This window comes from Hyperoodon ampullatus (genome assembly GCF_949752795.1).
Source record: "Hyperoodon ampullatus genome assembly, chromosome: 11".
Taxonomy (NCBI): Eukaryota; Metazoa; Chordata; class Mammalia; order Artiodactyla; family Ziphiidae; genus Hyperoodon; species Hyperoodon ampullatus.
The window spans coordinates 34,318,419-34,346,092 of record NC_136924.1 but is presented as its reverse complement, the minus strand read 5'-3'; the positions used below and the strand labels follow the sequence as shown (position 1 = coordinate 34,346,092).

General features: G+C 56.0%; 1 protein-coding gene across 1 annotated transcript in view; it reads left to right on the top strand.

Moving 5' to 3' along the window:
* Positions 1-760: 760 nt before the first annotated feature.
* The window catches only part of TMPRSS6 (transmembrane serine protease 6), a gene marked incomplete at both ends in the record, with an annotated part of 30,830 nt that continues 3,916 nt past the window's right edge, over positions 761-27,674 (top strand). The window contains 14 exons of the mRNA XM_079714703.1: positions 761-956; positions 5,585-5,718; positions 6,939-7,006; positions 7,569-7,753; positions 8,017-8,058; positions 11,051-11,255; positions 14,082-14,218; positions 15,536-15,648; positions 15,952-16,061; positions 23,949-24,094; positions 24,478-24,576; positions 25,535-25,648; positions 26,958-27,074; positions 27,325-27,493. Coding sequence (XP_079570829.1) covers positions 761-956; positions 5,585-5,718; positions 6,939-7,006; positions 7,569-7,753; positions 8,017-8,058; positions 11,051-11,255; positions 14,082-14,218; positions 15,536-15,648; positions 15,952-16,061; positions 23,949-24,094; positions 24,478-24,576; positions 25,535-25,648; positions 26,958-27,074; positions 27,325-27,493 — 1,835 coding nt within the window. The remainder of the gene's footprint in view (positions 957-5,584; positions 5,719-6,938; positions 7,007-7,568; positions 7,754-8,016; positions 8,059-11,050; positions 11,256-14,081; positions 14,219-15,535; positions 15,649-15,951; positions 16,062-23,948; positions 24,095-24,477; positions 24,577-25,534; positions 25,649-26,957; positions 27,075-27,324; positions 27,494-27,674) is intronic.

The window sequence follows — 27,674 nt, the reverse complement described above, 5'->3', positions numbered from 1 at the left end:
GCAGGACCTTGAAAGGCTTTTGGAGGTTAAGCAAGATAATACATGTAAAGTGTCTACACAGAGTGGGCTGAAGAAGAGCATGGGGACAATGGTCCCCACATCCTGGTGACCAGAGGATTAAAGGGGGTGATATCCGTAAAACGTCTTGCACAGACACTAAATGAATATTAGTTTTTGTCTCCTTCTCAATCCTCTGCCCCTAAGAGACCTTGGGGCAGTGGGGAGACAAGAGGGATGGCGCCCCTTGGAAGGCAGTCCCTGGCTCAGCACAGAGCTGGCTCAGAGCTTCTGGGGGAGGGCGAAGTGAATGGATTGAATCGATGCTGTGGAAGCTTTGTTATTGAGAAACAGGAGGAAGGAAAAAACATCCCCCGAATGGGAGGGAAGCTGAGGGCAAGAGGAGCTGGTTTACAGAAACTTGTACTCCATGTATGCACCCCAGTTCCATCTGCGGGTACCTTGGGGGGTGGGGTTCAGGCAGTGAAACCTCCATCTCTCCTCTGACCGCAGATGCAAAGGTGGGGATTCTGGAGCCAGACCAGGTCCAGCTGGTCATCTGGGCGAGTTGCTCTGAGATGTGCTTCGCTCCTCTGTGAGCTGGCTCAGTGCCCACTTTCAATTACTGCTACCTGGCGTTATTCTCCTCCTCCTCCTCCAAAAGGCAGGGGTGCCGTCTTACTTCTGTGCAAGGCTGGCGTTCAGTAAAGGCCCCCTTGCAAATGCCAGGCTGTTTCCAACCCAGGTCTGTTTCCTTGCCAGGATGCCCATGGCCGAGGCCCCCCAAGCGGCTGGCGGGCAGGGTGATGGAGGTGATGGCGAAGAAGCAGAGCCGGAGGGGATGTTTAAGGCCCCCGAGGACTCCAAGAGAAAAGTCCGCGACTACCTCCGCCTGGCTCCCCTGTGGCTGGCCCTGGTTGTGTTGGCTTCAGTGGGGGTCCTGCTCTGGTATTTCCTAGGTAACTGCGGGGCCCTTAGGAGAGGTAACCTGGGGAGGACTTGGGGTGGTCGAGGGAGCACAGCAGGACAGATCAGGATTCCAGGTGCAGCAATGCCTAGAAACCACTGTGCGACCTTGGACATGCACTTCTCTCAGAGTCTCCGTTCCTGTCCCGTGAGATGGGAGTGCAAGTTCCTTGCTGGGGCCTAGTGCCCCCAGTTCCCAGCAGCTGCGGAAGGAGTGCTCTCCCAGTACCCAGTTCTTGTAAAGTAACAAGCTGAAGAGGTGTAAACATTGCCTCCCCTTGCCTGCAGCCCTCCTGGGTTGCCCCTGGGGCTTGGAGCCACCTGGCTCAGCTGGAGGAGGCCCAGTGGTGCTGGTGGTGCCTGGCACCAATTAGTGCGTCTGCTCACTGGAGCCCGACCTGGGAGCTCTTCTAGGGTGGGGACCATAGCTCTATCATCTCTGGGTCTCCAGGGCCCAGCATGAATGGGAATGAAGGGGAGGGGGGCACAGAACTCAGGGGTCCAGGGGGATGTCCATGCACGCAGATGGCTTTATACCCCAGCATGGGCACATGTGGAATTCAACCCAGAGGGAATGTGGGTGCAGCGGGGGCGGGGAGGGCAAGAATGTCCAGAGCAGGTGGCTCAGGCGTCTCCCATGTCCTGAATTTTGACCCTCCCTCTCTGGTATCACGGCCCTCAGTCAGTCCCCTGGAGCCCCAGAAGCAACTGGCCCATGTTCTGGGTCCATTCGTCCATCCTTCTATTCATTCATTCAGTACTGAGGACCTCCTATATGCCAGCTCTGTGTCAGGTTGTAGAGATAGTTCTGCTCTCACCATAAAGCTTGGCATGTGCTAGGACAGAGAAAGCTGAGGGGGTCCCGGTGGAACCCTAGCAGGGACAGCCCACCTTGCCCAAGTGATCAGAGACCTCCCATTAAACCTCTGCAAAAGTTAGATCATTTTCTTACTGACTGCATCTCCTGGTGGAATTTCAGGTCCACTGAAAGGAATGGGGACCCATTTTGGAGCAGCCACTGGGGAGATCAGCCTCAGCCCAGCTCTAAAGGGGGTCGAGGTGGGGGGGTATTCTGGAACCCCCGGGTTGAAGCTGTTAGGAAGTCTGGGTCTGATGAGGACCCACCTGCCGTGATACCGGATGGATTGTGATTCTGTTCGGAGCCGAGCAACGCAGGCCGGGAGTGGAAGCTGTGTGCATTTCACCACCGGCAGGAAGTCAGTGCCCCAGATAATACAGGGCTGCCGAGGCCTCCTTAGGCTGTGGGATAATTAGTCTTCAGGGGAAACCATAGAGAGTCAGGCTGGAGGGCCAGGAACTCACCTGCCAATTGTCTTTCTTCTCAGAGTCTGATTTCTCCTGATTACACTCCTAGAGTGAATCACCCCCCTGGGGGTGGGTGCTCCGTGGGGCTGAGGACCCAGGGGGTGAGTGCCCCAAAGCCTCCACTGGGGGAAGCCAACCCCTTCCCCAGACGGATGAGGACAGAGGAGGCACTTTAGGAGATATGTGAACGATTCCTCCCGCGCTGGGCCAGGCTGTGCTCCGGGTACCGGGCACTGGGCGAGGAGATGGATCAGAGACACGCCGTGTCTGGTCTGGAAGGGGAGCTGGACAAGAGGCCTATTACACTGGAACAGGATAAACCTGAAGGAGCGAATGACTGGTTCAGTGGCAGCCTGACCCAGAAGGTGGCCCAGGAGAGGAGAGGGCGGGGGCCAGCTTCCCAAGGCCGGGGGGCCCTGGGCTGGTCCACTTGGAGCCCTGTAGTGGGGCCCTTCATGCGGCCCAGCTGTATCTCCCTGGTCTTCTCCTTCTCCTGCTCTCCTGGGCCACAGTGTTATGCTTTCTTCTCAAACCTCCCTCAACCCCCACCCACTTTGCCCCCTGCTTCAATGAGAAAACGGAACCACTCCGAAGAGAAGCCCCATAAATGTCCTCCCAGCTGTACCCACGTGCTCTCCGCCCATCCCCACGTGTGAACCAGCCCTGCCCCATCTAAAGTCAGCTGTCCTCCCAGCCCAGATCCCACTCCCTTTGTCCTTGTGGTGGCCGGGCTCCAGCCATGTCCCCTCTCTCCTCCGGTGGCATCATCCGTCACTGTACAGCGCTTCTCATTGCTCCTGTACCGAATCTCTCCCGTGCCTGCACACACACACACACACACACACACACACAGCCATTTCTCTGCTCCCCTTTGCAGCAAATCCCTGTTGTTTGAAAACGCTTCGGCCTCCCGTTCCACACCTCTTTCGGGCACCCTTTCCGATCTGACTCCCTGCCCCTCACCCCTGAAACTCCAACAGTGCTTGTCGGGGTCACTAGTCCTCACGTTGCAGAATCCGGTGGTCAGTCCTCGTTGTATTTGTCCCATCGGCAGCACGTGACCGGGTGCCTCCCTGCCTCCTCCTTGACGCGTTGTCCTTACTTGGCTTCCAGGGCGCCCACACTTTCTTTTCCCTCAGCTCATGGTGGCTTCTCCTCCATGTCGTTTCCTGGTGGAGGGACCCTCCTCCTCTCTGCTCCCCCCACCCCCAACCCCGACATTCCCTTATTCCCTGAAGATTCCCAAATTTTCATTTCCGGTCTGGGCCTCTCCCTTGAGCGCCACGGTATCACCGGGGCCTGCTCCTCCTCCAGGATGTCTAAGTGCATCTCAGACCCCACTGACAGTTAACTCTCTTGTGAATGGTCAGGCTACCTTTTGAGTATATTTTAAAGGGGCTTTCATTTTTAATTGATGTTTACCAGTTGTTAATATCAAATGATATTGAACTATTGATTTTCCATGTTTCAGAGGCAATGTGTGTTTATATATAAGATTTTTGGAAGTTCGAGATGTTGAGAAGATGGTATATAACTTTAGGGTATCATCCATTGTGACCTAAGAAAATCCTTTAAAATTGAAAAAAAAATGGAGGGAACATCCCAGGTGGTGGCCATTCCATCCTTCCCGTTGCTCCCCTAACTGCTCTCTTTCTTTTACTCCCCAGCCCCAATTTGCCACCAGCAAACCTGGTCCTCTCTAACCCCAAAATATACCCTGACTCCAATCACTTCTCTCCCTCTTCACTGCGCAGCCTGGCCCAGTCTCCCCTGGACCACTCTCACTCGACGGCTGCAGGAGCCTCCTGTAGGTCTCTCTGCTTCTGCCCTTGCCTCCTTAGAGCCTGTTCTCAACACAAAGGCAGAGGGATATTTTAACAAAGCAAATCAAATCATCTAACTTCTCTGCTTAGAGCCTCCCAGGGCTCCCGTCTCACCCAGAGCAAAAATCAAAGTCCTTCCAGGGTTGCAAGGCCCTACATGACCTCCCCCTCCCCCATGTCATCTCCTCCTCCTTCTCTCCCCTAGCTCTCTCCTTGCTGTTCCTCAGACATCCAGACAAGCTCCTGCCTCAGGGCCTTTGCACTTGCTGGTCTGCTGCCTGAAATGCTCATCCCATAGATTAACATCCACATGGCTGATACCATCTCCCTCTTCTCTGGCCTCCAAGTTGCAGCCCACACCAGCCCTTGATTTCCACGCCACTTACACCTCTAACGTGTTATGTCCTATGTTTGTTGTTTATTGTCTGTCTTTCTTGTTAGACTACAAGCTCTGAAGGATAGGTTTGTTTTTTCTTTATTATTTTGTTCATTGTTACACTGGTATATTCCCAAGTGCTCTAGGCCAGTCCCTAAACATAGCAGGTTCTCAAAAAATATTTATTGAATGAACGAATAAATGACTGAATAGGGGTATAAACCCTGGACTGTGAATCTATTGTCTTCACATCAGCCAAAACAATCTTTGCAAAACGGAAATCTGATGACGTCAACCCTGATTTTAAACCTTTCATGGTTTCCCTTGCTCATTAGGGAAAGACCAAAATCTTGCCCTGCTGATGTCTTCAGTCTCTTATTACCCCGCTCCCTATCTGATTGCTCCAGCCAAACAGGCTTTTGGCCCTGGGCTTTACCATGATCCCTCTGTCGCAGGGCCTTTGCACATGCTATTCCTGCTGCCCTGAAGGTACTTCCCTCTTTCCGCTCTTCCCAGTTTACTCTCCACTCCTCCCATCTCAGATGGAGGGTCACCCTGGCCCAGGTTTTCTTTGTCATGTCCCCCCCTTCAATAGCACCTTGTGCTTCTTCAAGACGCTGCTGGCAGATGAATCCCACAGGTTGTATGGTTACTGGGGGAACATCTACCTTACCCACTACTGTCAGCTCCACACAGGGAGACCCATCTGTCTTGGTTTATTAGTGTACCCCACATAGTAGGTGCAACCTGGACAACCCGCTGGACAACACAGAGGTGCTAAACCAAGAACTCGACCTTCTGGGCCCATGTGGGTTTCTTGGCATCTATGTCCTGGACTGATCACTGTGTCAGCTTCTGCCTGGGAGCCTCTGGGACACCATTCGTCAGTGGGTCTCTCTCTTCCCTGGCGTTGTGGGGCCAGTTTGTCACTACACAAACTCTGAATGACAATGACAAAGATGATGATGATGGTGGTGGTGCCTTGGAGGCCCAAGATGCTGGAGGCTGAGCTGGGGGTTCAGAAGAAGGTGTGGGGTTCACAGGAGCCGTCCCCATCTGTTCCCTTGGTTAACTTTGCTGGTTTCTTCCTGGGTAGGGTACAAGGCAGAGGTGACGGTCAGCCAGGTGTACTCAGGCAGCCTCCGCGTGCTCAATCGCCACTTCTCCCAGGACCTTGCCCGCCGGGAGTCCAGTGCCTTCCGCAGTGAAACCACCAAAGCTCAGACGATGGTAGGAAGGATTGCGGGGATGGGAGGGAAGGATGGTGGGGACAAGAAGGGAGAGGGGAGGGGTCTGATCACGTCAAGCCAGTGGGTTAGTCCATCCAGAACACTCACTGGGATCAGAGCCCTGTTCCAGGCACAATGGAAAGGAGGTGGTGTAGGGTGGTGGGAAAGTTAGTGGGCTCTGGGGTCAAATTCACTTGGACTAAATCCTGATTGTGCCACTTAGTAGAAGCATGACCTTAGGAAATTAGGGCAGTGCAGGGATGCTGCCCGGACCCACCCCCACACCCTCTCTTGCCGGGCAATGGCTTACTTCACTGGGGATGGTCTCCCATGGCCAGCACCTGCCACTCTTAGGCCGCAGGACAGCAGCACCCTGAAGGGCGGGCCGGAAGTGCTGAGGAGTTATTCCCAGCAGCAACCCTCAGACCTGAGAGATGGAGAAGGTGGATAAATACCCCGGCTCCCTTGGCCCTTGGTGGGAGCAGTTCTGAAGATGCCCCCGCAGTCTCTCAGAGGTCCCTGTTGGATGGCACCTCAGTTGCCACAGCTCTGGCCGGCACCTGCACAGCCGTGAACGGCTGCCTCCCTGCCCATCTGTCTTCCCCACTGGTGTTCCTTGGAATCACCTCCAAATAAACCACCTGCCTCAGGACCCGCTTCTGGGAGACCCACCCAAGGCTCTCTTTCCTTTCGTGTAAAGTGGAGTGATAACAACAGTGCCCGTCTGTAGGGCTGTCGTGGGGTTGAAATGAGAGAGGAGAGTGTGGACATTACCTCTATGCCGTTCAGAGTGCTGTAAGAACCCACAGCCCTGCCGTTCCACCCTGCCAGTGGCACTGACACTGAACACGTGCAAAGACCAACCAGCTGAGCTCCCGTGGCTGGTGGCGGGGGCTGAGGAGGGGACTCGGGAGCCTAGTGGGGCTTCTCAGAGTCGAGGAGTGACTTTTGATGAGGGGGAGAGGGCACTGGTGGTCTGACTGAGGTCAGAGCTGGTAGACGTGGAGGTGTCAGGGGCAGTGCCCGGGTGTGGGGGGAGGGGTAAAAAGATGGAATGAGGTTTGTTTCCCGGCGTGGCCACTGCCCACCGTGTGACCACGGGCAAGCCTCTCTGCTCCTCTGTCAAGCAGGGCTGCTGGGAGGGACAAAGGGCATCCCAGGGCAGGAGGGGGTTTCTACAGAGGGTCACCAGGGGGCTCTGCTTGTTTCCCCTCCTTTTAGCTCAAGGAGCTCATTGCCAGCACCTGCCTGGGTACTTACTACAACTCTAGCTCCGTCTACTCCTTTGGGTGAGTCACCTGGGCCCCACGACCGGCCCCTGCTAGAACCTTAGACTCAAAGAATGAAAGACACTGTAGGCTTCTGAGGCAATGGCTTCATGTTTTAAAATGGGGAAACTGAGGCACGGAGAGGAAACTTGGCTTCCTACGTGTGACCTCCCTTCACCCAGCTTGGCTTTCTCATCTGGAGAATAGGCACAATGGTGTGGTAGGGATTACCCTAGACAGTGGCTGTGGCGCCCTTAGCAGCGGCCTGATGGGTATCAGGTGAGGACATGGAGGAGTGGTAGGCAGCTGTCCCATTCACTTATGACAGGGTCTGCGGCACACAACCTAACCTCTCGTGCCTCAGTTTTCTCATCTGTGAAATGGGGCTGTTGAGAACCCCTCCCTCAGAGGTTGTTAGGAGGCTTCCAAGTGATAGTGGAGAGCAGAGCCTGGCAAGTAGTAAGCACTCAATGCTCATGAGCCGCAGTTGGTGTCCTCCCCCAGCTCCCATCAGGAGCAAGGTGCTGGGCGGGGCCCAAACTCCAGGCTCCGCCCCCAGCCCCTCTCACTGCTGCCGCATCAGGGAGGGACCGCTCACCTGTTTCTTCTGGTTCATCCTCCAAATCCCCGAGCACCGCCAGCCGATGCTGAGCCCCGAGGTGGTGCGGGCCCTGCTGGTGAAGGAGCTGCTGTCCACGGCCAACAACTCGGCCCCTGCTCCCTACAGGGCCGAGTATGAGGTGGACCCCGAGGGCCTGGTGATCCTGGGTCAGTACTGGGGGCGGGGAATGTGGGACGGTCTGGCAAGGCCTGAGAAGGCTGCCGCCAGGGCTGGGATGCTCTTGGGGATGGGCCCCCCACGGAGTGGCCAGGAGCCAGGACTGAGGGGCAGGGCATGGGGGAGGGTGGGCAGTCAGGGTCAATGTCAGACAGGCTGGCTCTGATAGTCTCTTCTATTTTTATTTTGTATTTCATTTTATTTATATATTTTTTTATCTCTGTTTATTTGTTTGTTCATTTCCTTTTAACAGAAGCCAGTGTGAAAGACATAGTTGCCCTGAATTCCACGCTGGGTATGCGACTTTGGTTTTTCCTCCCCACTTTCCTTTTGAGTTGGTGTTTTCCTTGGTTTAATTGAGTGTCAGGGGTCTACATGGCTTCTATGGGTGCAGGGGGCATGGTCTGGGGTTACCCAGGGGGCACCATGGTGGCCTCAGTGATGGGTCCTGAGCAAGACTGGGGGCGTGTGGGGGGAGGGGAGGAGGTGTTGTGCACATGTGAACACGTGTGTGTGTGTGTGTGTCTCTTGTACAAAAGTGTGTGTGTGTTGCGTGTGGGGGGTGTGAGCGAGTAGCAGATTTATTTGCACATCAATGTGACCCTACTTTTCTATCTTGGAATTCCATTTGCCCACAATCTACCATTTCCACTGACGGTAGAAAATAATCTTGCCGATTCGAGGTATATCAATCACTTTGGCTTTAAAACTTGGTCTTTGGGAGATATTTCTGTCACATTCAAGGATACTCCCTCCAACTTTTCCTTCCCTTTCTCAGCCAGCCAGGCTAATGTGCCCTCTCCTCCCACTCCGCCCCCATGCCCTATTGCTAGAGTCACCTTGCTTTTCTCCAAGGGGCTCCAGTCTTCCCACTGAACCCTGGGAAGCAAAGCACCAGCAGGGCCACCATGCTGCACAACACCAGGGAGCACTGCCCACATTATGGTCTGTGTGTCTGGAGACTCCTGCACTTGTGCAGTGTGTCACCTAGGCTACTGTACCCTGTGGCTCTGAGCATGAGTTCCAAAATTCCCAGATTCTTCCTAGACTACCTCGGGAGGCAGAGGTGAAATCCTGGTTATACCTTTTCTGACCTTCCTCTCCTCCCATGTGGCTGGTCACATGCTTGTTTCCTTGGTGAATGGAGGTGATGGAGTCAAAGGACAATTTTCAAATACTGAAAATCATGATTCTCATACAAAGATATGAGCACATGTCAAAGATTTATTTAACTCACTGATGAAGGGACCAGTAGGATGTTCCCTCCTTGTGTCCAAAGGAGAGCACAAGAAACAGATCTTGTGCTTATCTATCATCTATCATCTAACACTGCATTGGTGCCCATGTTGCTCTGACCCTTGGTCTGGAATGGGCCTTTCCATTGCCCTTGCCTGTGCTGGGTGTCCACGTGTCCCCAAGTTTCTGGCAGTTGCTTTATAATGATCCTTACTTAGTTCAGTGCATGTCCAGAGCCCCCGCCCTCCTGGAGCGCAATGCCTAATGGGGCAAGGATGACAATTCAAGTCCTCTAAATGGGCTTTTGGGGCAGTTTGTCCATGCCAGGCCCCATGCCTGCTCTGAAGACACCAGCTGACCGTGTCCTCACCCCTGCCTTCGGAGGAGCTCTGAGCCCCATGAGGGAGACAGACACATAAACAGAATCTCACATCACCAAGTGCCAGGGTTAGAATAGAGGTCCTGGAGGCAGTGCAGAAAAGGAATTGTTCTGCCCTGGGGACAGAGGTGGACCCTGGGGGCTGTGACCCAAAGCAGAGGAAGGGATGTGCTTCTAGAGGGAGGAAGGAGTTGCTCCTGACCGGGGGGTCCTGGAAGCCTTCATGGGGGAGGGGGCAACAGACTCAGGATTGGGGGATAGGTAGGAATCTGTCAGGTCCAGCGGGGAAGGGGCACTGTGGGCAGAGGGAAGAGCATGAGCAAAGGCCGGGTGAGGAGAACACAGAAGGCAGTTCCATTTACTTTCTCCCAGGCTCCCCAAAGATGTTTCTGATTATCAGCAGAGACCAGCACATCCCTCTCCACTTAATTTGCTTCAAAAAAAAGTAATTATTAAAATGGCAAAAGCAAAGCATCAGCTTGGAGCAAGATTTAAAGAGTATAAACGCCTAGGAACAGCCGGGCACCTTTCCCCAGGGGTCCTGACCCTTCCCCTTGCAGATGTCAGAGGTCTCTCCCTGGGGAGGTCAGCTCCCCAGCTGGAGTCAGGATGGCCAGGGAAGAGGGGGTTGAGCAAGAGGCCGCAGTATCAGAGCAAAGCCTGTTCATTCACCTCCATTCCCTTCCTGGTCCTCAGAACCACACAGAGAAGGAGGTGGGACAGGGGTTAGTACTCTGTCCATTTGACAGAACTCAGGGTGGCTGAGCGACTGGCCCAGAGCCACACAGCTGATAAGAGGTGGTGCCGGGATGACCGTGCAGAGTCAGGACTCCCTGCATACCAGGCTGCCCCCCACATCCAGGGCTTACTCCCGAATCCTTCTGCTTCCTGGCAGAGCACCCATCCTCCCTGCTTCACAGGCTCATGATGAGGTTTAAACCACATACTTATGGCAGCATACTAGCTTGAGCTCACTTCCTCTCCCCGGGCTGCCTCCCAGCCCCACTGGAACACACTCCCTTCTCTCCACCTGAAATGAAGCCCTCAGCACGCTCCCCTTATTGCTTGGCCATCCCACTGGTCTTCCGGCCTCCTCAGCTTTGCTACCAGTAGCCAGAGGAGTCTGTGATCCAAGCCTGACCGTGTCCCAGCCCTGCCTAACCTTCCATGGCTCCCACGGCCGCAGGAGGAAACGGCTTCTCTCCCGGGCGTGATCTGGGTCCTGCCTCCCTCCTCCCACTTGCCCTCCTGACTCAAAGTCCCCTGTCCGCCCTGGCCTGCAGCCCTTTCCTCACTCTGTGACCTCCCAGGACTTCCCTGGGAGCCCTCACTTCCACGCCATTCCGCCCAGTGCCTGCATCTTTCCCTGCTGCTCTTGTTGCTCCCGGGAAGTGACGGGACCTTTCTCTGGCACTCGCCTGGCATGGAGAGCTCAGTGAGTGCTAAGGGAACGAATGAATGAACCAATGAATGAGTGCATGGTTGAGGAGGCTGGGGATGGGAGCAGTAGGGAAACAGAAAGCTGGGATATAACATATCTGGGCTGATCTCCATCCAGCTGCTCTCCCCGCCCCACCCCTGCTTGGGTGAGGACCTGACAGGGCTGGGCCCACTGCGGGTCTCTCCTCCCAGCTAACAGGGGTCAGGGGGCCTGTCCCTCTCCCCACTCCAGGCTGCTACCGCTACAGCTACGTGGGCCAGGGCCAGGTCCTCCGGCTGAAGGGGCCCGACCCCCTGGCCTCCAGCTGCCTGTGGCACCTGCAGGGCCCCGAGGATCTCATGCTCAAACTCCGGCTCGAGTGGATGCTGGCTGACTGCCGGGACCGGCTGGCCATGTATGATGTGGCTGGGCCCCTCGAGAGGAGGCTTATCACCTCGTGAGTCCCTGGGAGGGCAGTGGGGGGAAGGCTGGGAAGCGGGTGACGGTGTGGGGTCAAAGCCACACCCAGTGATCTGAGACAAGGGGCTGTGCGACCCCAGGCCCTGGTATTTGGTATCCGGTAGAGAGTGAGGCCAGCCCAGAGGGAGATGGTGAGAGGAGACTGGAAATGGTTATGTGCTGTGAGCAATCCCCTTCCCCTCCCCCAGCCTCAGTTTCCCCATTTGTAACAAAACAGGTGTACTAGATGACCCCTAAGGTCAGCTCTGGGAGGCGATGTGATCTTGTTAGAATGCTCCAGAGTCTGGCAGCCCCAGACTTCCAACCATACTCTACTGCTTTCTAGCAGTGTGCCCTAAGCCAAGTTACTTTGCCTCTCTGTGCCTCAGTTTCCTCACCTGTAAAATGGGTGCACAGCCATGCCTACCGTGCAGGGTTATTGCGAGGATTTAAATCAGACCTGCTGGGCCAGGCTCCGCACACACAGCAATGCTGTCCATTATTACTATACATTAAATGTATCCATTAACATCCAGTAACTGCTATCCATTACTACTATCATTATATATAGTCAAGTTGGGGCTGAGTCACGGAGGGCATGGAATGCCAGGAGCAATCTGAACTTTAATACTTGCTAAGTGAGGAACTAACAGAAAGTTCTTGAGCAGAGGAGAAGGGCTTTAGGATATGACATGGAATGCAGAAGGCGGGCAGGTGGTGGGCCGTGGGGAGACCATGAAGGGGCTGGAAATGGCCTTGGCCTCCAGGAGCCTGATCACCCCCCCACGGGGTGGGAGAGGGGCGTAGGTCTGTAGGAGGTCAGGGGACACCCTGGGGCACCGGGCTGCTGCCTCCTCTGTCTTTCTCAGGCACCCAGCTTCCAGCTTTTGGGATGGGGGGTGGGACCTGCATGTTCAAGATCAAGGGCAGTCCTGAAGGGTGAGCTGGGTGAAGGTTCTCCCCGGCCCTCTCCCCCGGGGCCTCTCTGACTCTCCAGGGTCTGAGGCTGCGCTCTCATCTGCAGCCCTCCCCGCCCTGCCACGTGCTGACCGCAATCTGGCATGTACGTGGGCTGGGTTCCTGGAGGGCTCTGGGGAGCACAGAGAAGCCAGACACAGCTCATTTCCAGGCCTGATGAGGGTGGGGACGCTTCAGCGCTTTCCCTGGGGCTTCTCCAAGTGCCCCCCCGCATCCTGCTGTTGCAGAGGGGACCTGACTGCCGACTCAGCTCTGTCCCTACTCACTGTGGCACCAAGTGGTTCACTCCGTCTCAGACCCTTGGAGAAGGTGTAAAATGATGGGTCAGACAAGACTGGGGAGGTCCTCAGACTTGCACCCCAGACCATGAAGGGGGGACTTCGGTGGTAATGGGAATACGGGGGGGCGGGGTTGGAGGGTGGGGGGAGCTGGTGGGGCCTCCACCAACTTTCACCTTGTTTTAGTTACAACAAGGGCTCAGCTGCTAAGTAAATAAAAGAAATCCCTAATATTAAAAGCAACCATTAAAGGCGACCTCAGGTCCCTCTTAATCCGAATATTTTACCTCCCACCTCCTGGAGGAAAGGAGCGGTGGAGGCGGGGAGGGCCTGGTACCGGAGGGTGGACCCCTCCCCCCGCTCCCCGCAGTGAGATCAAGCCAGCGGTGGTCAAAGCAGGAGGACGAGGAAGTAGGGACCAGTGCCTGGGCAGGCGGAGGCCAGGGGAAATGCCCCTTCCCAGGACCCTGGGGCACCAGGACCCTCCTGGGGAAATTCCTGGGATTGCTCAGTCTTCCCTCCGCAGCGGCCAGGGTTGCCAGGGCTGCTGTGGGTGGTGTTTTTGAGGCTGTGCTTGGATTTCTCGCACTTCCCTGGGTGCCTGCAGCCCCCCACATGGCCGCCCACTCCCACCGGTCAAGGCCAGAGCTCCAGGGCCGGCGCCCCGGCCAGGCAGTACCTTGCAGCTGGATGTTGGCATGCCCCCTCCGGGGGAAGCAGGGTTATTAGCTTTCTGGGAATTGGTCTACCGATTAGCAAGGGCTCCAGAGAATTCTGTCGGAGGCGAGGGGAAGTTTGGCAGATGTTGGCAAAGAGTGAGGGAGAGGGAAGCCGGGAGCACCCCACCTGAGATGGGCCGACCATGGGCATGGACAGAGCAGGGGCGCCAGGCGCCGTCACAGGCAGTGCCTAGCGTGGGTCTGTCTCTGCTGTGGACCCAGGGTGGGGCCTTGGCACGTTCGTGATCCTGGGTTTCCCCACCTGGAAACCAAGCGGTTGACCTTGACAATCTCTGAAAAGCCTTTTCAGGGCTGACATTCCTCTAAGAGTCTAGAATTCTAAGATACAGCTATTTCCTCTCTGCCTCCCCCATGGCAAGCTCTGAGTAGAATCCTGGGGTGCCCAAGGGATCACCAGACCGCACACCTGTCTTCTCTCTATTCCAGCCCAGAACAGGGCCAGGGGTCAGGTGTGGCCAGCCAGCGGGTATAGTGCCAGTCTGGTCTGCCTACTGGGCACTCAGGGGTCACAGGGATTCTGAGGGGGTGGAGGGGTGCTATGGGACTGGAATGAGCCATCACAGTCGAATTGTAAGCTCCAGAAGTCTGGGTAACCTCTTGGCTTCTCTCCCCTGAGGAGCTGGCCTGACCCTTACAGGGCCTCCATTCAGCCCCCTGGGCCAGAGACGGTCGGACACCTGCCTGAGGACACACAGCAGACTAGCCGAAGACCCAGATGTATAGGCTGCCAATCCTTCCTCCTCTGCTCCTCCCGGAAACCTGCTGCCCTCCCTGATGCCCGTCTCAGACCCCCGCCTCCCCCCTCGCCACCTTTCTCTGTCCCACCAGGGTCTATGGCTGCAGTCGCCAGGAGCCCGTGGTGGAGGTCCTGGCATCGGGCGCCATCATGGCGGTGGTCTGGAAGAAGGGCCTGCACAGCTACTATGACCCCTTCGTGCTCTCCGTGCAGCCCGTGGCCTTCCAGGGTGAGGGGTCAGGGGTCCCTTGGGGATGGGAGGGGCACAGTGGCAGAAGCCAGGGGTGCTCCTCGGGCTTGCCTTCACCTTCTTTGCTCTGGTTGGGGATGGGATGGGGGAGGGAAGGTTCTGGAAGGGCCTCTGCTCTCCAACCTCACCTCCACCCCTGGACCCCCTTTATCTCTCTCTATTCTCGCTCCATTTCCCCCACCTTCTCCCTCCCTCCCTCATCTCCCCCTCATTCTCTCTCCTGCCCTCTTTCTGACTCTCTCTTTCCTGAGTTTACTGTCTGTCTTCCCTCCTCTCTCTGTCCTCCCCTGCCCCCTCTTCCCTCTGCACCCACCCTGGCTGAGCCTGGAGCGTGGGGTCCGCCAGACAACCCTCTCACACCAAAGGCCAACCACACAGTCGTCCCTGGAGATGGCGTAGGATGCTCAGGGGAGGGCGATTCACAGCATTCCTTGGGAAAGGGTCCCTCAGGCTGCCCCACTGAGACTTCCCCACTCCCCTCCTGCTTCCGGATTCCCCCTCCTCCACCCCCTTTCTCAGGAAGAGCACGTCCCACCCTTCACACCCGATGGCTGGCTGTCCTGGGCTGTCCTGGGCTCAGTGGAAGGGAGGGTTGCAAACAGGAGCTACACAAAGATCCTCTCCCCGCCTCTGCCGGCAGTCTGCCTCTTCCCACCGGCTTTCCCCTCCGTCCCCTGGTGTCCACCCCATTGGTCTCCTGCTGGTGGCCCAGGGCCACAGGTGACCCCTGGGACTCCCTGGAGCTAAAGAGGTGCCAGAGCTGCCCGTTCTCATGGGCATCTCTGACATAGCTCTACGGGGAGGGAATGGGGGGCTTTAGGGCCCCTGACTTCCATGGAAGGTGTTGTGCTAGCTGGGAACACACCTGCTGCCCGTGCCTTGTCCTCTCACTGTGTGACCTCAGCCAAGTTGCTCCTCTTCCCCAAACCTCATCTTTGAAAAGGGGAACGATTCTCCCTCCCCAACCCCCGTAACTGTGAGGCTGGCACAGCAGTGAGCACATTCAGTAAACCGTGAAGGGTTGCACAGCTGATGTCAGTAGCGAACATTTATTGAGCACTTACTACATACCACGTCTGTTTAATCCACTCAGCTACCCTATGAGGTATGTACTGTTATTGTCCCTGTTTCACAGATGAGGAAACTGAGGCCCAAGGTCACACATTCACACTCAGTCATCAGACTGTACTTTTTAGTGTCAGTAGGGGGCATGGGTTTCAGCTGCCCCCCACCTGCTGGCAGGTGCAGCGGGGTGGGTCCAAGGCACCCTGTGTAACTTCTGTTCTCCGGGCCAAGCCTGTGAGGTGAATCTGACCCTGGAAGGCCGGCTGGAGCTGCAGGGCATCCTCAGCACACCATACTTCCCCAGCTACTACTCACCCAGCACCCATTGCTCCTGGCACTTCACGGTGAGCCCACCTACCCTCTGCCCAGAGCACCCTATAGACCTCCGGGGATCCCAACTGGTAGGGGAGCACTGTCCTGCCTCTGCTGAAGCACCCACAGGCTGAGCTCTGGGTACCAATCCTTCCAGGGTGGGTGGGATGTCTCTGTTGCCATGGCGACGCCTGTTTGCTGAGTGACTGACAGACCTCAGCCCCAGCTGGCACTCTGTGTTGGCAGGCCTCTTCCCCGCTTTGTTGTCCTGGGAGGTGGGACCACCACCTGGCCGCAGCCCATGGGCCACCTGGTGACTAGCTCCTCTGTCCCAGGTGCCCTCCCTGGACTACGGCTTGGCCCTCTGGTTTGATGCTTACACTCTGCGGAGGCAGAAATACGACATGCCGTGCACCCAAGGCCAGTGGACCATCCAAAACCGGAGGTACCTGCGCGGAACCCCCTTCCTGTCCCTGCAGGTAACCCCCCTTGGGAGCCCAAGTCTGGGACCTCAGAGGGGCATCATGTGAAGAGAGCAGAGGTCAGGCCTGTTGCCTCACCCTTGACCCAGTCCCTGTCCCGGCCCCCAACCCGGGCCTCAGCCTCCCCTCCTGCCACCCGGAAGTCTCAGACACACATATGTCATCAGCCACCTTGGATGTTGATCCTAGTTAGAGTGAAATGGTTTCATTTCCTTGGGTGCTGTCACCCCAAATCCTTAAATGAGACGATGCAGAGCCACAGGACTCAGCAGTGCTGGGGTGTCTTTCCCTAAACCCGCCCAAGTGCAAATGGAGGCATCTCTTGCCTTATCCTGCTCCCTGCTGTTGGCCAGATTCAAGCGGCTTCCCGACTGTGAAGCTGCAGAGCCAGTGTCCATGCCGCTCTTGCTAACCTGACCACTTCCCAGGGCCACCCTGAATCACCCGCGCCCCCTGTGGGGCGCCAGCCCTTGCTATCTGTGCTGCCCTTGGCCCCCCGGTGACAAAGTTCCTGAGGAAGAATTGAGTCCCTTGTGGAGGTGGGCAGGACACAGCGTGGCCAGGCCATCCTCTGGTCAGCATGCCTGCAGTTTGATCAGTAGGATGAAGGCTGGGAAATGCCCACTGCGGCTGGCACCCTGTGGGCCACTGTTGGTCCTGTCGGCTGCAAAGGAGTGGGGTGGGCAGGGAAGCAGGGAATGGAGGCAGTGCAGATGCTCCTTCCCTGGTCTGGGGAGTGAAGGAGAGAACTAGGGCATTCAAGGGAGGGGATATTTACAATGGGAGGGGCTCTGTGTCTAAATGCTGTGCGGGAGCATCCCTTAGAGGCAGAGAGGATGGGTCAGGCACAGGGGATAACGGGGCGGGAGGGGAGTGGGAGGCAGGGAGGGAAAGCAGAAGGACACCCTCCCATGGCTCCATTTTTGCAGCGGGGGCAGAGGCTTGGGGAGAGAGAAGGGATCTCAAAGTAGCCTTGCAGATCTGGGGAGACCCCTACCCACCTGCGGTCCAGAGATACTGAATAGAAGATTCTACATCTAGTAGCAGATTGGGCCTCTGCTTGCCTTCCAACCCTGAGGTCCTAGGGGTCTAACAGAGGCTGAGATTCTAATATGCAAGGTTCTTGATTTCTTGGTTTCAAAGATTTTGAGTATCCGAGATTCCAGTACACTAAAATTGGAAAGTTCTAGGACTCTGGAATTCTTGGATTCTGGGGTTGGTGTCCACGTTCACCAATGGTTGTATTTTTTTTTAATATAAATTTATTTTTTATTTTTGGCTGCGTTGGGTCTTTGTTGCTGCTTGCGGGCTTTTCTGTAGTTGCAGCGAGCGGGGGCTACTCTTCGTTGCAGTGCGCAGGCGTCTCATTGGGTGGCTTCTCTTGTTGCGGAGCATGGACTCTAGGCGCGCGAGCTTCAATAGTTGTGGCACTCGGGCTCAGTAGTTGTAGCACATGTGCTTAGTTGCTCCATGGCATGTGGAATCTTCCCGGAGCAGGGCTCGAACCCGTGTCCCCTGCATTGGCAGGCAGATTCTTAACCACTGCACCACCAGGGAAGCCCAACGCTTGTATTTTACTTATCGATTGATCCTTTTGAAAATCATCAGCCAGACAAAAGGGGACAGGGATTGATGATGCTCGTTGACTCGTCATCATCCCTTCCAGGGATTTTGCAATTTATCAGGGACCATGATTAAAAGGAAAAAGAAGACATGTCGAGGGTGTGAGTTCAGGCCTATGCTGTTTGGGGGTGATGTCAAGTGGTGTGACTCTGGCCCGGTGCTTTTTGGAGAGCAGAAGGCATCTTGTCCCACAGGTCCCAGCATGTGGGTGGCATTTCTGGGCTTGGCTGTCTTGATCCTCTGTGGTGCTCCCTCAGGGCCCCTCCCCACCTGCCTGGGGGCTGCCCAGACTGAGGATGGCTGGGCTCACCCCCCAGTGTCAGGAGCCCAGAGTGACCCTGAGAGTGGTCCTTGATTCACGGTTCTCCACATGATGATAACGTTTTTTTCCCGCCATCCTCTCAACCCCAGAGCTGAATCTGATATCTCGACGAGGGGCTAGGAAGGGGCGAGAAGGGCCTGGGTCTGATGCTCCTGCACTTACCCCCCCACCGCCATGGCTATTCCATTAGCCGGGAGCCGGGCCCTGGCACCAGGTGCCCCATTCCACCTGCTTGGTGCTCAGCACAGGGCATCAGTTCATGGCCCGACAGCCTGTGATGTCAGAGGCATCATCATTCCATTTCCCAGAGAAGGGAACCGAGGCTCAGTGGGATTAAGTAGTACCCAGATGGGTCCTCAGTCAGGGCCTCTCTCCCATGCCCACCACTAGCCATGAACTGCAGGACACACGGTGGTCCACAACGTGCTCCCCCTGCAGGGCCTTCTTCCTGTATCCCTGACGTAGCCAGGAGGGTCGGGCAAAGGTGTGGGCGCTGGGTGCTGGGACTTCATGAGCTACCCTTGGGTTTCAAGTGTGGGCCACAGATAGGGAGAGTCTTCATCAGAAGGAATGATAGTGCAATGGTGACATTTCAGGCATGGTGACAGAGTCTATCGGGGTTGGAGGGGTCTCACCCTCCCCACTGTCTCAAAGCACCGCTGAGCTATAGAAAGTGGGCTGGGCTGACCATCGAGCCCTACCCTCACCCATTGTACAGGTGGGAAAACTGAGGTCTAGGGAGGACTAAAGACTTGGTTTCTTGTCCTTGTCTTTTTGCACTTTTGAAGTGGTGGCGAGGGACCAGGGTGCAGTTGGGTGGCAGTTGGGGTGGGAGGGTGAGGCTTGACAAGGCCCGGCACTCCCACCCCCTCCTCTCACTTCTCAAGTCTCCCCCACCTGCTGGGGGGTTGAAGATGTGCTTGGGGGAGTCTGGTTACCTGGTTTCTGCATATAAGTCTGGGTACACCCCCTTCCTCATCTGTAAAACAAGGGGGTTAGGCCTGCCCAGGGTCCAGGGCCCCAACTTTTTATTATTTACCCATCAGAAAGATGTCTTCCAATAAGTTGTGTTTATTAGCTCCTAATGAAATGTCATTCCAAGTTGGGCTGGAGAGGTGGAAGGAGCTTAGCTGTTGGAGTGAGACACAGCAGTGTTCAAACCCTGGCTCCTCTCCTTCCATTCAGCAAGGACTCACCCCTCTCAGCCTCAGGTAACTCATCTGAAAAGTGGGCATGAAGCAGGTCCCCATCCAGGGAGGAGTAAATGAGATCGTGGGTGGAGGATGCCAGCTCCTGCAGGCCGGGATAGGCAGGAGCTCCAGAAGGCACCGGCCATGAGTTCGTAACTGGCTCTGGACTCTGCACCAGGCAGGCCCAGAGCTCAGGTGCCGTTTCCTTCATCCTCAGCAACCTGGTGAGGAAGCAGGCCCCGCATTGCCTCCTTCATAGACCGATGAGGGACTGAGGCGCAGAGAGGCAAAGGCATTCACACAAAGTCACCCAGCTCGTAACTAGAGAAACCAGAGTGGAGCTAGGCAGTGTGATCCAGAGCGTGTGTGGTGGCGTGCGGGCCTGTGTGCGCACGTCCATGCCCGTACGCGTGCTCGTCTAAGTGTTCACGCTCAAGCAGAATCTTCCTACAGAGCCTCCGAGCAGCTGTGCCAGCTGTTCCCTCCCTTGGCCAAGCCATCCTGACTAACGCACTGGCATCCTGCTGAGGGGACGGACAGCTTCTGGGGCTCCCCTCTCATCAGCTCCGAGAGCAGCCTGGGAAGTCCCATCCCTGTCTTCTCAGACCTTCGTTAAGGGTCTGGGGTCCCCCGGTGGAGACTCATGGCCCCCTGCCCCCAGGCTCCTGCCCGTGTCTGAGTGTGGAAGGGAAGGCAGAGGTGTACCTCCAGACTGTAAGCACCGGACAAACCATTTCCTCTAGTTCTGATCTTTTTTGATAACCATCAGCCTATGTAGCTGCTGGGAAATTCTTTGAATAAACATTTGTTGGAAAATCTGCTTGTGTGGGTGGCAAAGACACAAGAGGTCTGGGGAAGGGTGTAGATTTCCAGGCACAGGATTTGTAGGGAGGGGGAGGCACAGTCCTGGGGCCCAGAATGGCCATTGACGAGGAGCGACAGAGGGTGGATGTGGGGAGAGGGTGTCTCACCCCTCAGGTGCCAGCACAGTGATGAGGAGAGGCTGGCCCGGGTTCCCTCCACGGGCGGGGCATCCTTGGGCACGTCACCTCACTCCCCTGAGCCTTTCTGCCCTCCCCCCACCTCCCTGTTTTCTCCCCAGTTTCTCCCCAGCAGAGGCCTCCTGCCCTTTGAGTGGCCTGGTGGCAGGGGAGGGAGCTGACCTCGTGAAATCTGGCTGCCAGCTGCTGGGTTTCGCAGAACCCACTCTGGCTGGGAGTCAGTGTGGCACAGGGTTCCCCCTTTCCGGCTCCAGCAGGCCTGAGGAGCCAGTGGCTCTGCCTGTCCCCATCGGTGAAGTGGAAATGGTTGGGCTGATCACAAGAAAAGTGACATCACAGGGGAGGAAGGTGGCAGAGGACGCAAACCCTCACTCAGAAGGCTCTGCAGCAAGAACCAGAAACGATGATGTGCAAAGGGGCCAGGCCAGTGTGTAGTCCCTTGAGGCAGGCTGGGTGGGGGAGAGGGAGGGAGGGAGGGACCTGGATAGCTGGGTCACACGTGCCCTGCCTAATTCGGGCAGCCTCTGATCGCTTCCAGCCAGTGTTTCTAGGGCTTATTTTTCAGAAACAAGAATCTAAGATGTTATGTGAAATTAGCTGGCAACTACATTGGAAAAAATGTTTTTAATACTGCATAGGCTAAGTAGATCATCTTTAGGCTGAGTGATTCAGCCTGAGTTGCCGGATTACAGCCCCTGCCTTGAATTCTTTTCTGACTCCTGCTAACGAAGAGCCTTGCCCCAGGAATTCTGCCGCCTCCTGTCTGCCCCAGCCCTCCAGGGTGAGAACTAAATGCTGCCCAGGCTGAGCAGGTTCCTGATTTACCAGGCTGAGCCACAGGCTGATACTGGAATCCTCTCTTGGATGCCAGTAGAGAAATGTCCTATTGGCAGACGCTGGTGCCTTAGAGCCTCTGGCCAAGGCTTGAGGTGACCATGCAGCCCTCAAATTCTTATAAACTGAAACATTCCACTGCCCTCCAACCCGGCTCTGGTTCCTTCCCCGTCTCTCCACAGTCTCCCGTAACCGTCTGGGGACAGTGCCCCAGGCCCCTGAACCTTAAGCATGTTCAGGAATGCACCTGATTCCTCATTTCCCCCTGCCCGGTATTTCCCAGCCCCCAGATCCCCTGTCCACTCCCCAGGGCAATTCTCTGGGGATAGTAATCCATGATAGCATTTGTTTATCTACTTTAAAAACAAACAACAACACCCCCTTGCTTCTTTAGTTTTAAAAGGACAAGGACGAGGCTTGTTCAGGAGCGCCCCCTGGTGGCACCTCATCCCGCTCTGGTCCCCCTGGGCTGCAGAGCAGTGGTTCTCAAAATTTTCCATCTCAGAACCCCTCTATACTCTTTAAAAATTATGGAGCACCCCAAAGATTTTTATGCCTTGTATAAAAACTATATTTTTAACCTATATTTACAGTATTAGAAATGAAAACTGAGAACATTTAAAAATATTTATCTGTTCCTTTAAAATAATAAGAAACCCATTACATTTTTTTTTTTAATTTATTTTATTTATTTATTTGGCTGTGTTGGGTCTTCGTTTCTGTGCGAGGGCTTTCTCTAGTTGCGGAGAGTGGGGGCCACTCTTCATCGCACTGCGCGGGCCTCTCACTGTCGCGGCCTCTCCTGTTGCGGAGCACAGGCTCCAGACGCGCAGGCTCAGTAGTTGTGGCTCATGGGCCCAGTTGCTCCGCGGCATGTGGGATCTTCCCAGACCAGGGCTCGAACCCGTGTCCCCTGCATTGGCAGGCAGATTCTCAACCACTGCGCCACCACGGAAGCCCCGAAACCCATTACATTTTAACATAAAGGACATATTTTATGAAAAATTAATTATATTTTCCAAAACTAAAAACATTTGGTGAAGAATAATATCACTGTTTTACATTTTTGCAACTTTCTTTAATAATTGGACTGGTAGACGGCAAATGAATCCCCACACCTGCTTCCACATTCAATGGGTTACACATCACATAGTCTCTGGAAAATTCCACTCTATCTTGTGTGAGAAGAGAGTGAAAAAGGCAAATGATACCTGAGAATTATTATAAAAATAATTTTTACTTTGGACCCCAAGTGGTCCCCAGACCATACTTTGAGAACTGTTTATTGGTATGGGGGCAAGAATATGGTCACTGCAGGCAAACAGTATGGGGAAACTAAACCTTAGGCCAGGTCTGAGGGGGGTCATGGGGAACATGAGGGCTCAGCCCCTAGAGCTCATGTGGCATTGAGGGTCAGGGTGCACCTCCCCACAGTGCAGGCTGGGTGGGGCCTCCTGGGTCCTGAGGAGGTTGGATTCTCGTCCAGCTCAGCACTTCCCTTCCTGAGCCTCATCTGGAGAGCGGGATGAGAACAATTCCTCCTCACAGGGTGGAGTTGCTGTGAGAACCTCAAAATCCCCATGCAATTAGGTCTCCAACTGTTATTGAACTATTAAATGCTTGCCGTGTTCTGGAAGTTCTGAGGAAGCCTCTGGCCCCTGGGAATTAGGGGACCAGCTCTGTGGGCTGCTGCATCTGCTGTGGGATGTTCCCATCATGCTTTGGGGCACTCCCACTTGCTCTCTTGACTTCCTCCTACCTTCTCTGCTGGGGGCCTTTTCACCTCTGTCTGCAGACCTTTCCACCCATGTTCTGGGTGTTTCCCTCACCTGTAAAGGCATTCCTGTTTGCTCTGTGAGGATACTCCCTTCCCTGTGGGAGGCATTCCTAGGAGCTGACGGGGCCGACCCATCTGTTCTGTGGAGGGTGTCCTGCCTGGGAAGGCAGGGAACCCCAGGCTGCTCTCTGGGGAGGGTCCCGCTGCTTGGGGGGCGTGGCTGCGCCTGCTCCATGAAAGTATGGCCTCTTGCTCTGTAAGGCCAGGTGTGAGCAGGCACAGTGTGGGATGAGCGCCGTGCCCCTCACCCTGGAGGCGGGAGGATTCGTACCTGCTCTCTGCGGGGAATTCCACCTGCTCTGTGGGAACAAGAGCATCATTGGTGGGGACGGGGGTGTCCAGCAGGGATGTGAGTGTGCTCCCACAGTTGAGGGGTGGTCCCACCCGAGTGTGGCCACACACGGAGAAGGGCTGCCCATCAGCATGGCACTGCTGATCCTGGGAGCGGGACTGGTGCCTCCCTCATGCCCAGAGGGTCACAGGGAAGCCGCCAGGGCTGTGGAGGCTTCTCAGTGGGTGGGAAAGGCCTGAATGGGGAGCGAGGCTGCCTTCTCACTCCACACCGAGCACAGGAGGAACATCTCTTCCAGTCTATGGAGGGTAGACCAGTCAAGGACTATTGCTTCCACTGACACATTGGAGCCTTTTGTCAGATGTCAGGTCAACAGAGATGATAATTTCCCTTGTTTTACAAGGGAGGAAAGTGAGGCTCAGGGAGGGACTCTGACTTGCTAGGCTCTTACAGCTCCTAGGTGACTGGAACTAGAATCCAGACGTTAAATTTTATCCTGCAGGCAATGGGGAGCCATTGAAGGTTTTTGAGCAGGGGAGTGACATAGCCAGGCTGCTTTCTAGATGACTCTGGGGGTGAGTGGCCACCCAAGGGAGAAATCAAGACAGAGGAGGTGGGGGTGGGCTGGGGTTGTGGCTCCCCCTTCCTTTCCGACTGCCCTGTCCTTGCCCTGTCTGTACACGGGGACCCAGGCTGTCCCTTACCTTGGACCAGACCGTGTGGCCCTGAGTCTGTCTCTGGTCACCCCCAGGCTGTGTGGCCTGCGCACCCTGCAGCCCTACGCCGAGAGGATCCCTGTGGTGGCCACCGCTGGCATCACCATCAACTTCACGTCCCAGATCTCCCTCACCGGGCCCGGCGTGCAGGTGCACTACAGCTTGTACAACCAGTCAGATCGTGAGTGTGGGCAGGCTGGGGATTGGGGCGGGGACCCCCTAAGCCCCTGCAGCTTCTCTCTGCCTCTGAGCTGTCCCTGGAAGCACCAAGAGGCGGGTCAAAAGGAGTGTGTGTGTGTGTGTGTGCATGCGCATGTGCGCACATGTGTGCACGAACATATGCAGCTTTGTGTGTGCTCACGTGGGCAAGGCAGTCATACGTGTTCATGAGGTATATATACACTCATACCTACCCGAGTGGGTGCTGCGTGCATGTGCCTGGACATGTATGTCCACATGGACCGTGTACACAGGCGTGTGGGTACACACGTGAGCACACGTGTGCCTCGTGTCTGCACGTGTTTTCATGCTGACACGTGTCCTAATGGCTCCTTCCCTGTCCAGCCTGCCCTGGAGAGTTCCTCTGCTCTGTGAATGGACTCTGTGTGCCTGCCTGCGATGGGGTCAAAGACTGCCCCAACGGCCTGGATGAGAGAAACTGCGGTGAGCTGCCCGCCCACCCCGTCGCTCCTGTCTCCTCACCTCTGTGCTGGGCTGAGCCCACTCTTTCGAAACCCGCCCCACACAGGCAGCTCCCATTAGCAGCATCCAGGAAGTAGGGCTCCCTCGCTGTGCTGAGATGGCATCGTGGAAGCACAGAGTGAGGACCACCCAGTAGGGCAGTGACAGGGACAAGGTGGGACCCAGGTGTCCTGACTCCCAGCTCAGGGCTTCTCCCCACCAGGCCTTCACCCCCAGCCTTCTGCCAGGACAGCCGTCCAAGAAGGAACAGAGCAGATGAGGGAGGGTAGGACCGGAAGGGGGAAGGCTGTCAAGCGGAGTCCAGCAGACCCAGGTTGGCCAAGGAGAGGATCCTTTATCTGCCTCCTTTGAGTGGGGTCCTCCACTGCAGGGGTTCAGACTGGAGCTGCCAACTCTTCCTGGGGTCGTGCTCACCACTGCCCAGCCCTGGCAGAAGGGGCTCAGGGTCCTGATGGTCCCCAAGCCAGGGCTCTCTCGGATTAATACCTCTGCCTCTGAATCCTGGCTTCTGGCCCCCAGAGTCACCATCAGTACAGCCTGTTCCAGTCTGATCTCCCCAGACCACCTGCATCCCATCAAAGTTTTACATATGTGGGGAGAGAAGCAAGAGGGAAGGGAGGTGTGCCTGCCTCTGGGCTGATCCTGCCTTCATGCTCGTGAAGGTGCCTCATATTTGGAACCAGAACATCCGGCTTCAAGTTCTGGCTCAGCCAGGTGACCTTGGAAAAGTCACTCCATTTCTGTTTCCACCAATGAAATGGAGTCTCACAGGGTTGCTGTGACACTCAGGTGTAAAGTAGTTGAGAAAGAGATTTGTGATCATGACATGGGATACAATGCACAGTCACAGGCAGCACAAAGTCCCAGCCTGGTGCCTCTGGCTTCCTCCCACCTGTCCCCTCCCTGTGTCCTCATACAGTGTGCAGAGCCACATTCCAGTGCCAAGAGGACAGCACATGCATCTCACTGTCCAGGGTCTGTGACCGGCAGCCTGACTGTCTCAATGGGAGTGATGAAGAGCAGTGCCAGGAAGGTAGGGCGGGGTATGACCAGTTATCTAAGAGGGAAACCAAAGAATGGGCTCAGCCAGATAGCCCAGCCCTTCTGCATGCTTCTTCTGCAAATGTTTCTGCCCTCTTGTCCAAATACTTACCAACCCATTTATAAGTATGCCTATATGTCCGTCCATCCATCCATCCAGCCATCCATCCATCCATCCATCCATCTATCCATCTTCTGGTCTCCCCAACCATCTTGTCTGTCCAGTGATTCATACATCCACTCACTCACTCATCCATCGGCCTGTCCAACCACCTATCTCCCTATCCACTAAGCCATCAATCTACTCAGTTACTGGTTTACCCAACTGCCTCTCTGTATGTCCATTGTTCCATCCTCCATCCATGCATCCATGGACCTCTCTAACTACGTGTTTGTCCATTGGTCCTTACAGCCACTCATTTATCCATCCAAATAGCTGCTTGTCAGTCTTCTTACCAGACCATCAAGTCACCCATTTGTTGGTCTGCCCAATCTCCTGTCAGAGTCTCCAGTGTTTTATCCATTCGTCCATCCGTCCATCCATCTGACTAACCAATCTTCACTCACAGACTACCCAGTGATATGCAAGGCAGAGTTGAGAAATGGGAATAAAAGACACCAAAGTGGTCCCTGCCCTCTGGGGATTATCTGATAGTAGAAAAAAAAAATGATGGGTGACTCTCTGGCCCAGACCTTCTGGACATCATGTCCAGCATATGAAGGCTGGAGGATGAGGAGGAGATCAGGCTGAGAAAGCTTCCTGGAAGAGGCAGGCTTTGAACTGGGCCTTGAAGAGAGGTAAAATTTAAGTAGCGGAGGAAAGGCGAGCAGGCGAAGACTGTGGAGAAGAAAGCTGTTCATGGTGAAGGCAGTGAGGGGCAGTTGTGTGGTTGGGTGGGGCAGGGCCCGGAGGGCTGCCAGGCTGGGAGGGGAGCTCAGTGTGAAGGGAGGGGCAGAGCCGCGCTCTTGGGAGCCTCACTGGGCTGAAAGTGGGGGCACGGGTCTGCCTTCAGGTACCGTAACTGGAGGTAGGTATAACCTTACGGTCAGGAGCCCAGGTCTGAGGGGGGAGACACTGCCTTCTCTTAACAGACCAGCGTGGGGGGCGAGGAGGGCGGAGGGGACATGGCCTTTAGGGGACCGTAAAGGAGCCTCAGGGAACCCTTTAGTGCAGTCAAGAGACCCCTCCCCGGTCACCTCCTGGCCTCTTCCGGGCTCTGTCTTCCCTGGCCTTGTGTTGGAGGCTCCTTTGGGCTCAGGGACCCACCCTCTAAGCCCTGCCCCCACCCCCTCTATCCCAGGGGTGCCTTGCGGGACCTTCACCTTCCAGTGTGAGGACGGCAGTTGTGTGAAGAAGCCCAACCCACAGTGCGACGGGCACCCCGACTGCAAGGACGGCTCGGATGAGCAGTACTGTGGTGAGCCCTGGGGGCCCCGACAGGCTGGGCTGGGCAGCATGCCCCTCCACCTGCTGGGCCCTCCCACCCTGCGGAGCTGGAGGGAGAGCTCATCGTCTGTCCATCTGTCTCTTTCTACCGCGCCTCTGCCCCCTGGTGTGGGTCCTGCCCGCCTCTCTCCCTCCCTCGCCTCCCCCTTCTCTTTTTCTCTGTGTCTGTTTCTCTGCGGCCGCTCGCCCTCTGTCCATCCCTGTCCCCTCCTCCACCCTAGACTGTGGCCTCCAGGGCCCCTCGGGCCGCATCGTGGGCGGGGCCGAGTCCTCGGAGGGTGAGTGGCCCTGGCAGGCCAGCCTCCAGGTTCGGGGCCGACACATCTGTGGGGGGGCCCTCATCGCTGACCGCTGGGTGATCACAGCTGCCCACTGCTTCCAGGAGGACAGGTGAGGGGGATGGCACGGGGCCGTGGGCCGTGAGAGGTGGGGTAGGGAAGGCTGTGACGGGGTACAGTGTGTCTGAAACCTAAGCAGACAGAGGGGAGGGCGGTGGGAAGTCCCTCAGACTGGCTGTTCCGACACTTGGGTTCAGCCCTGGCTCCACCACGAGCGCACTCTGTGCCCCTGG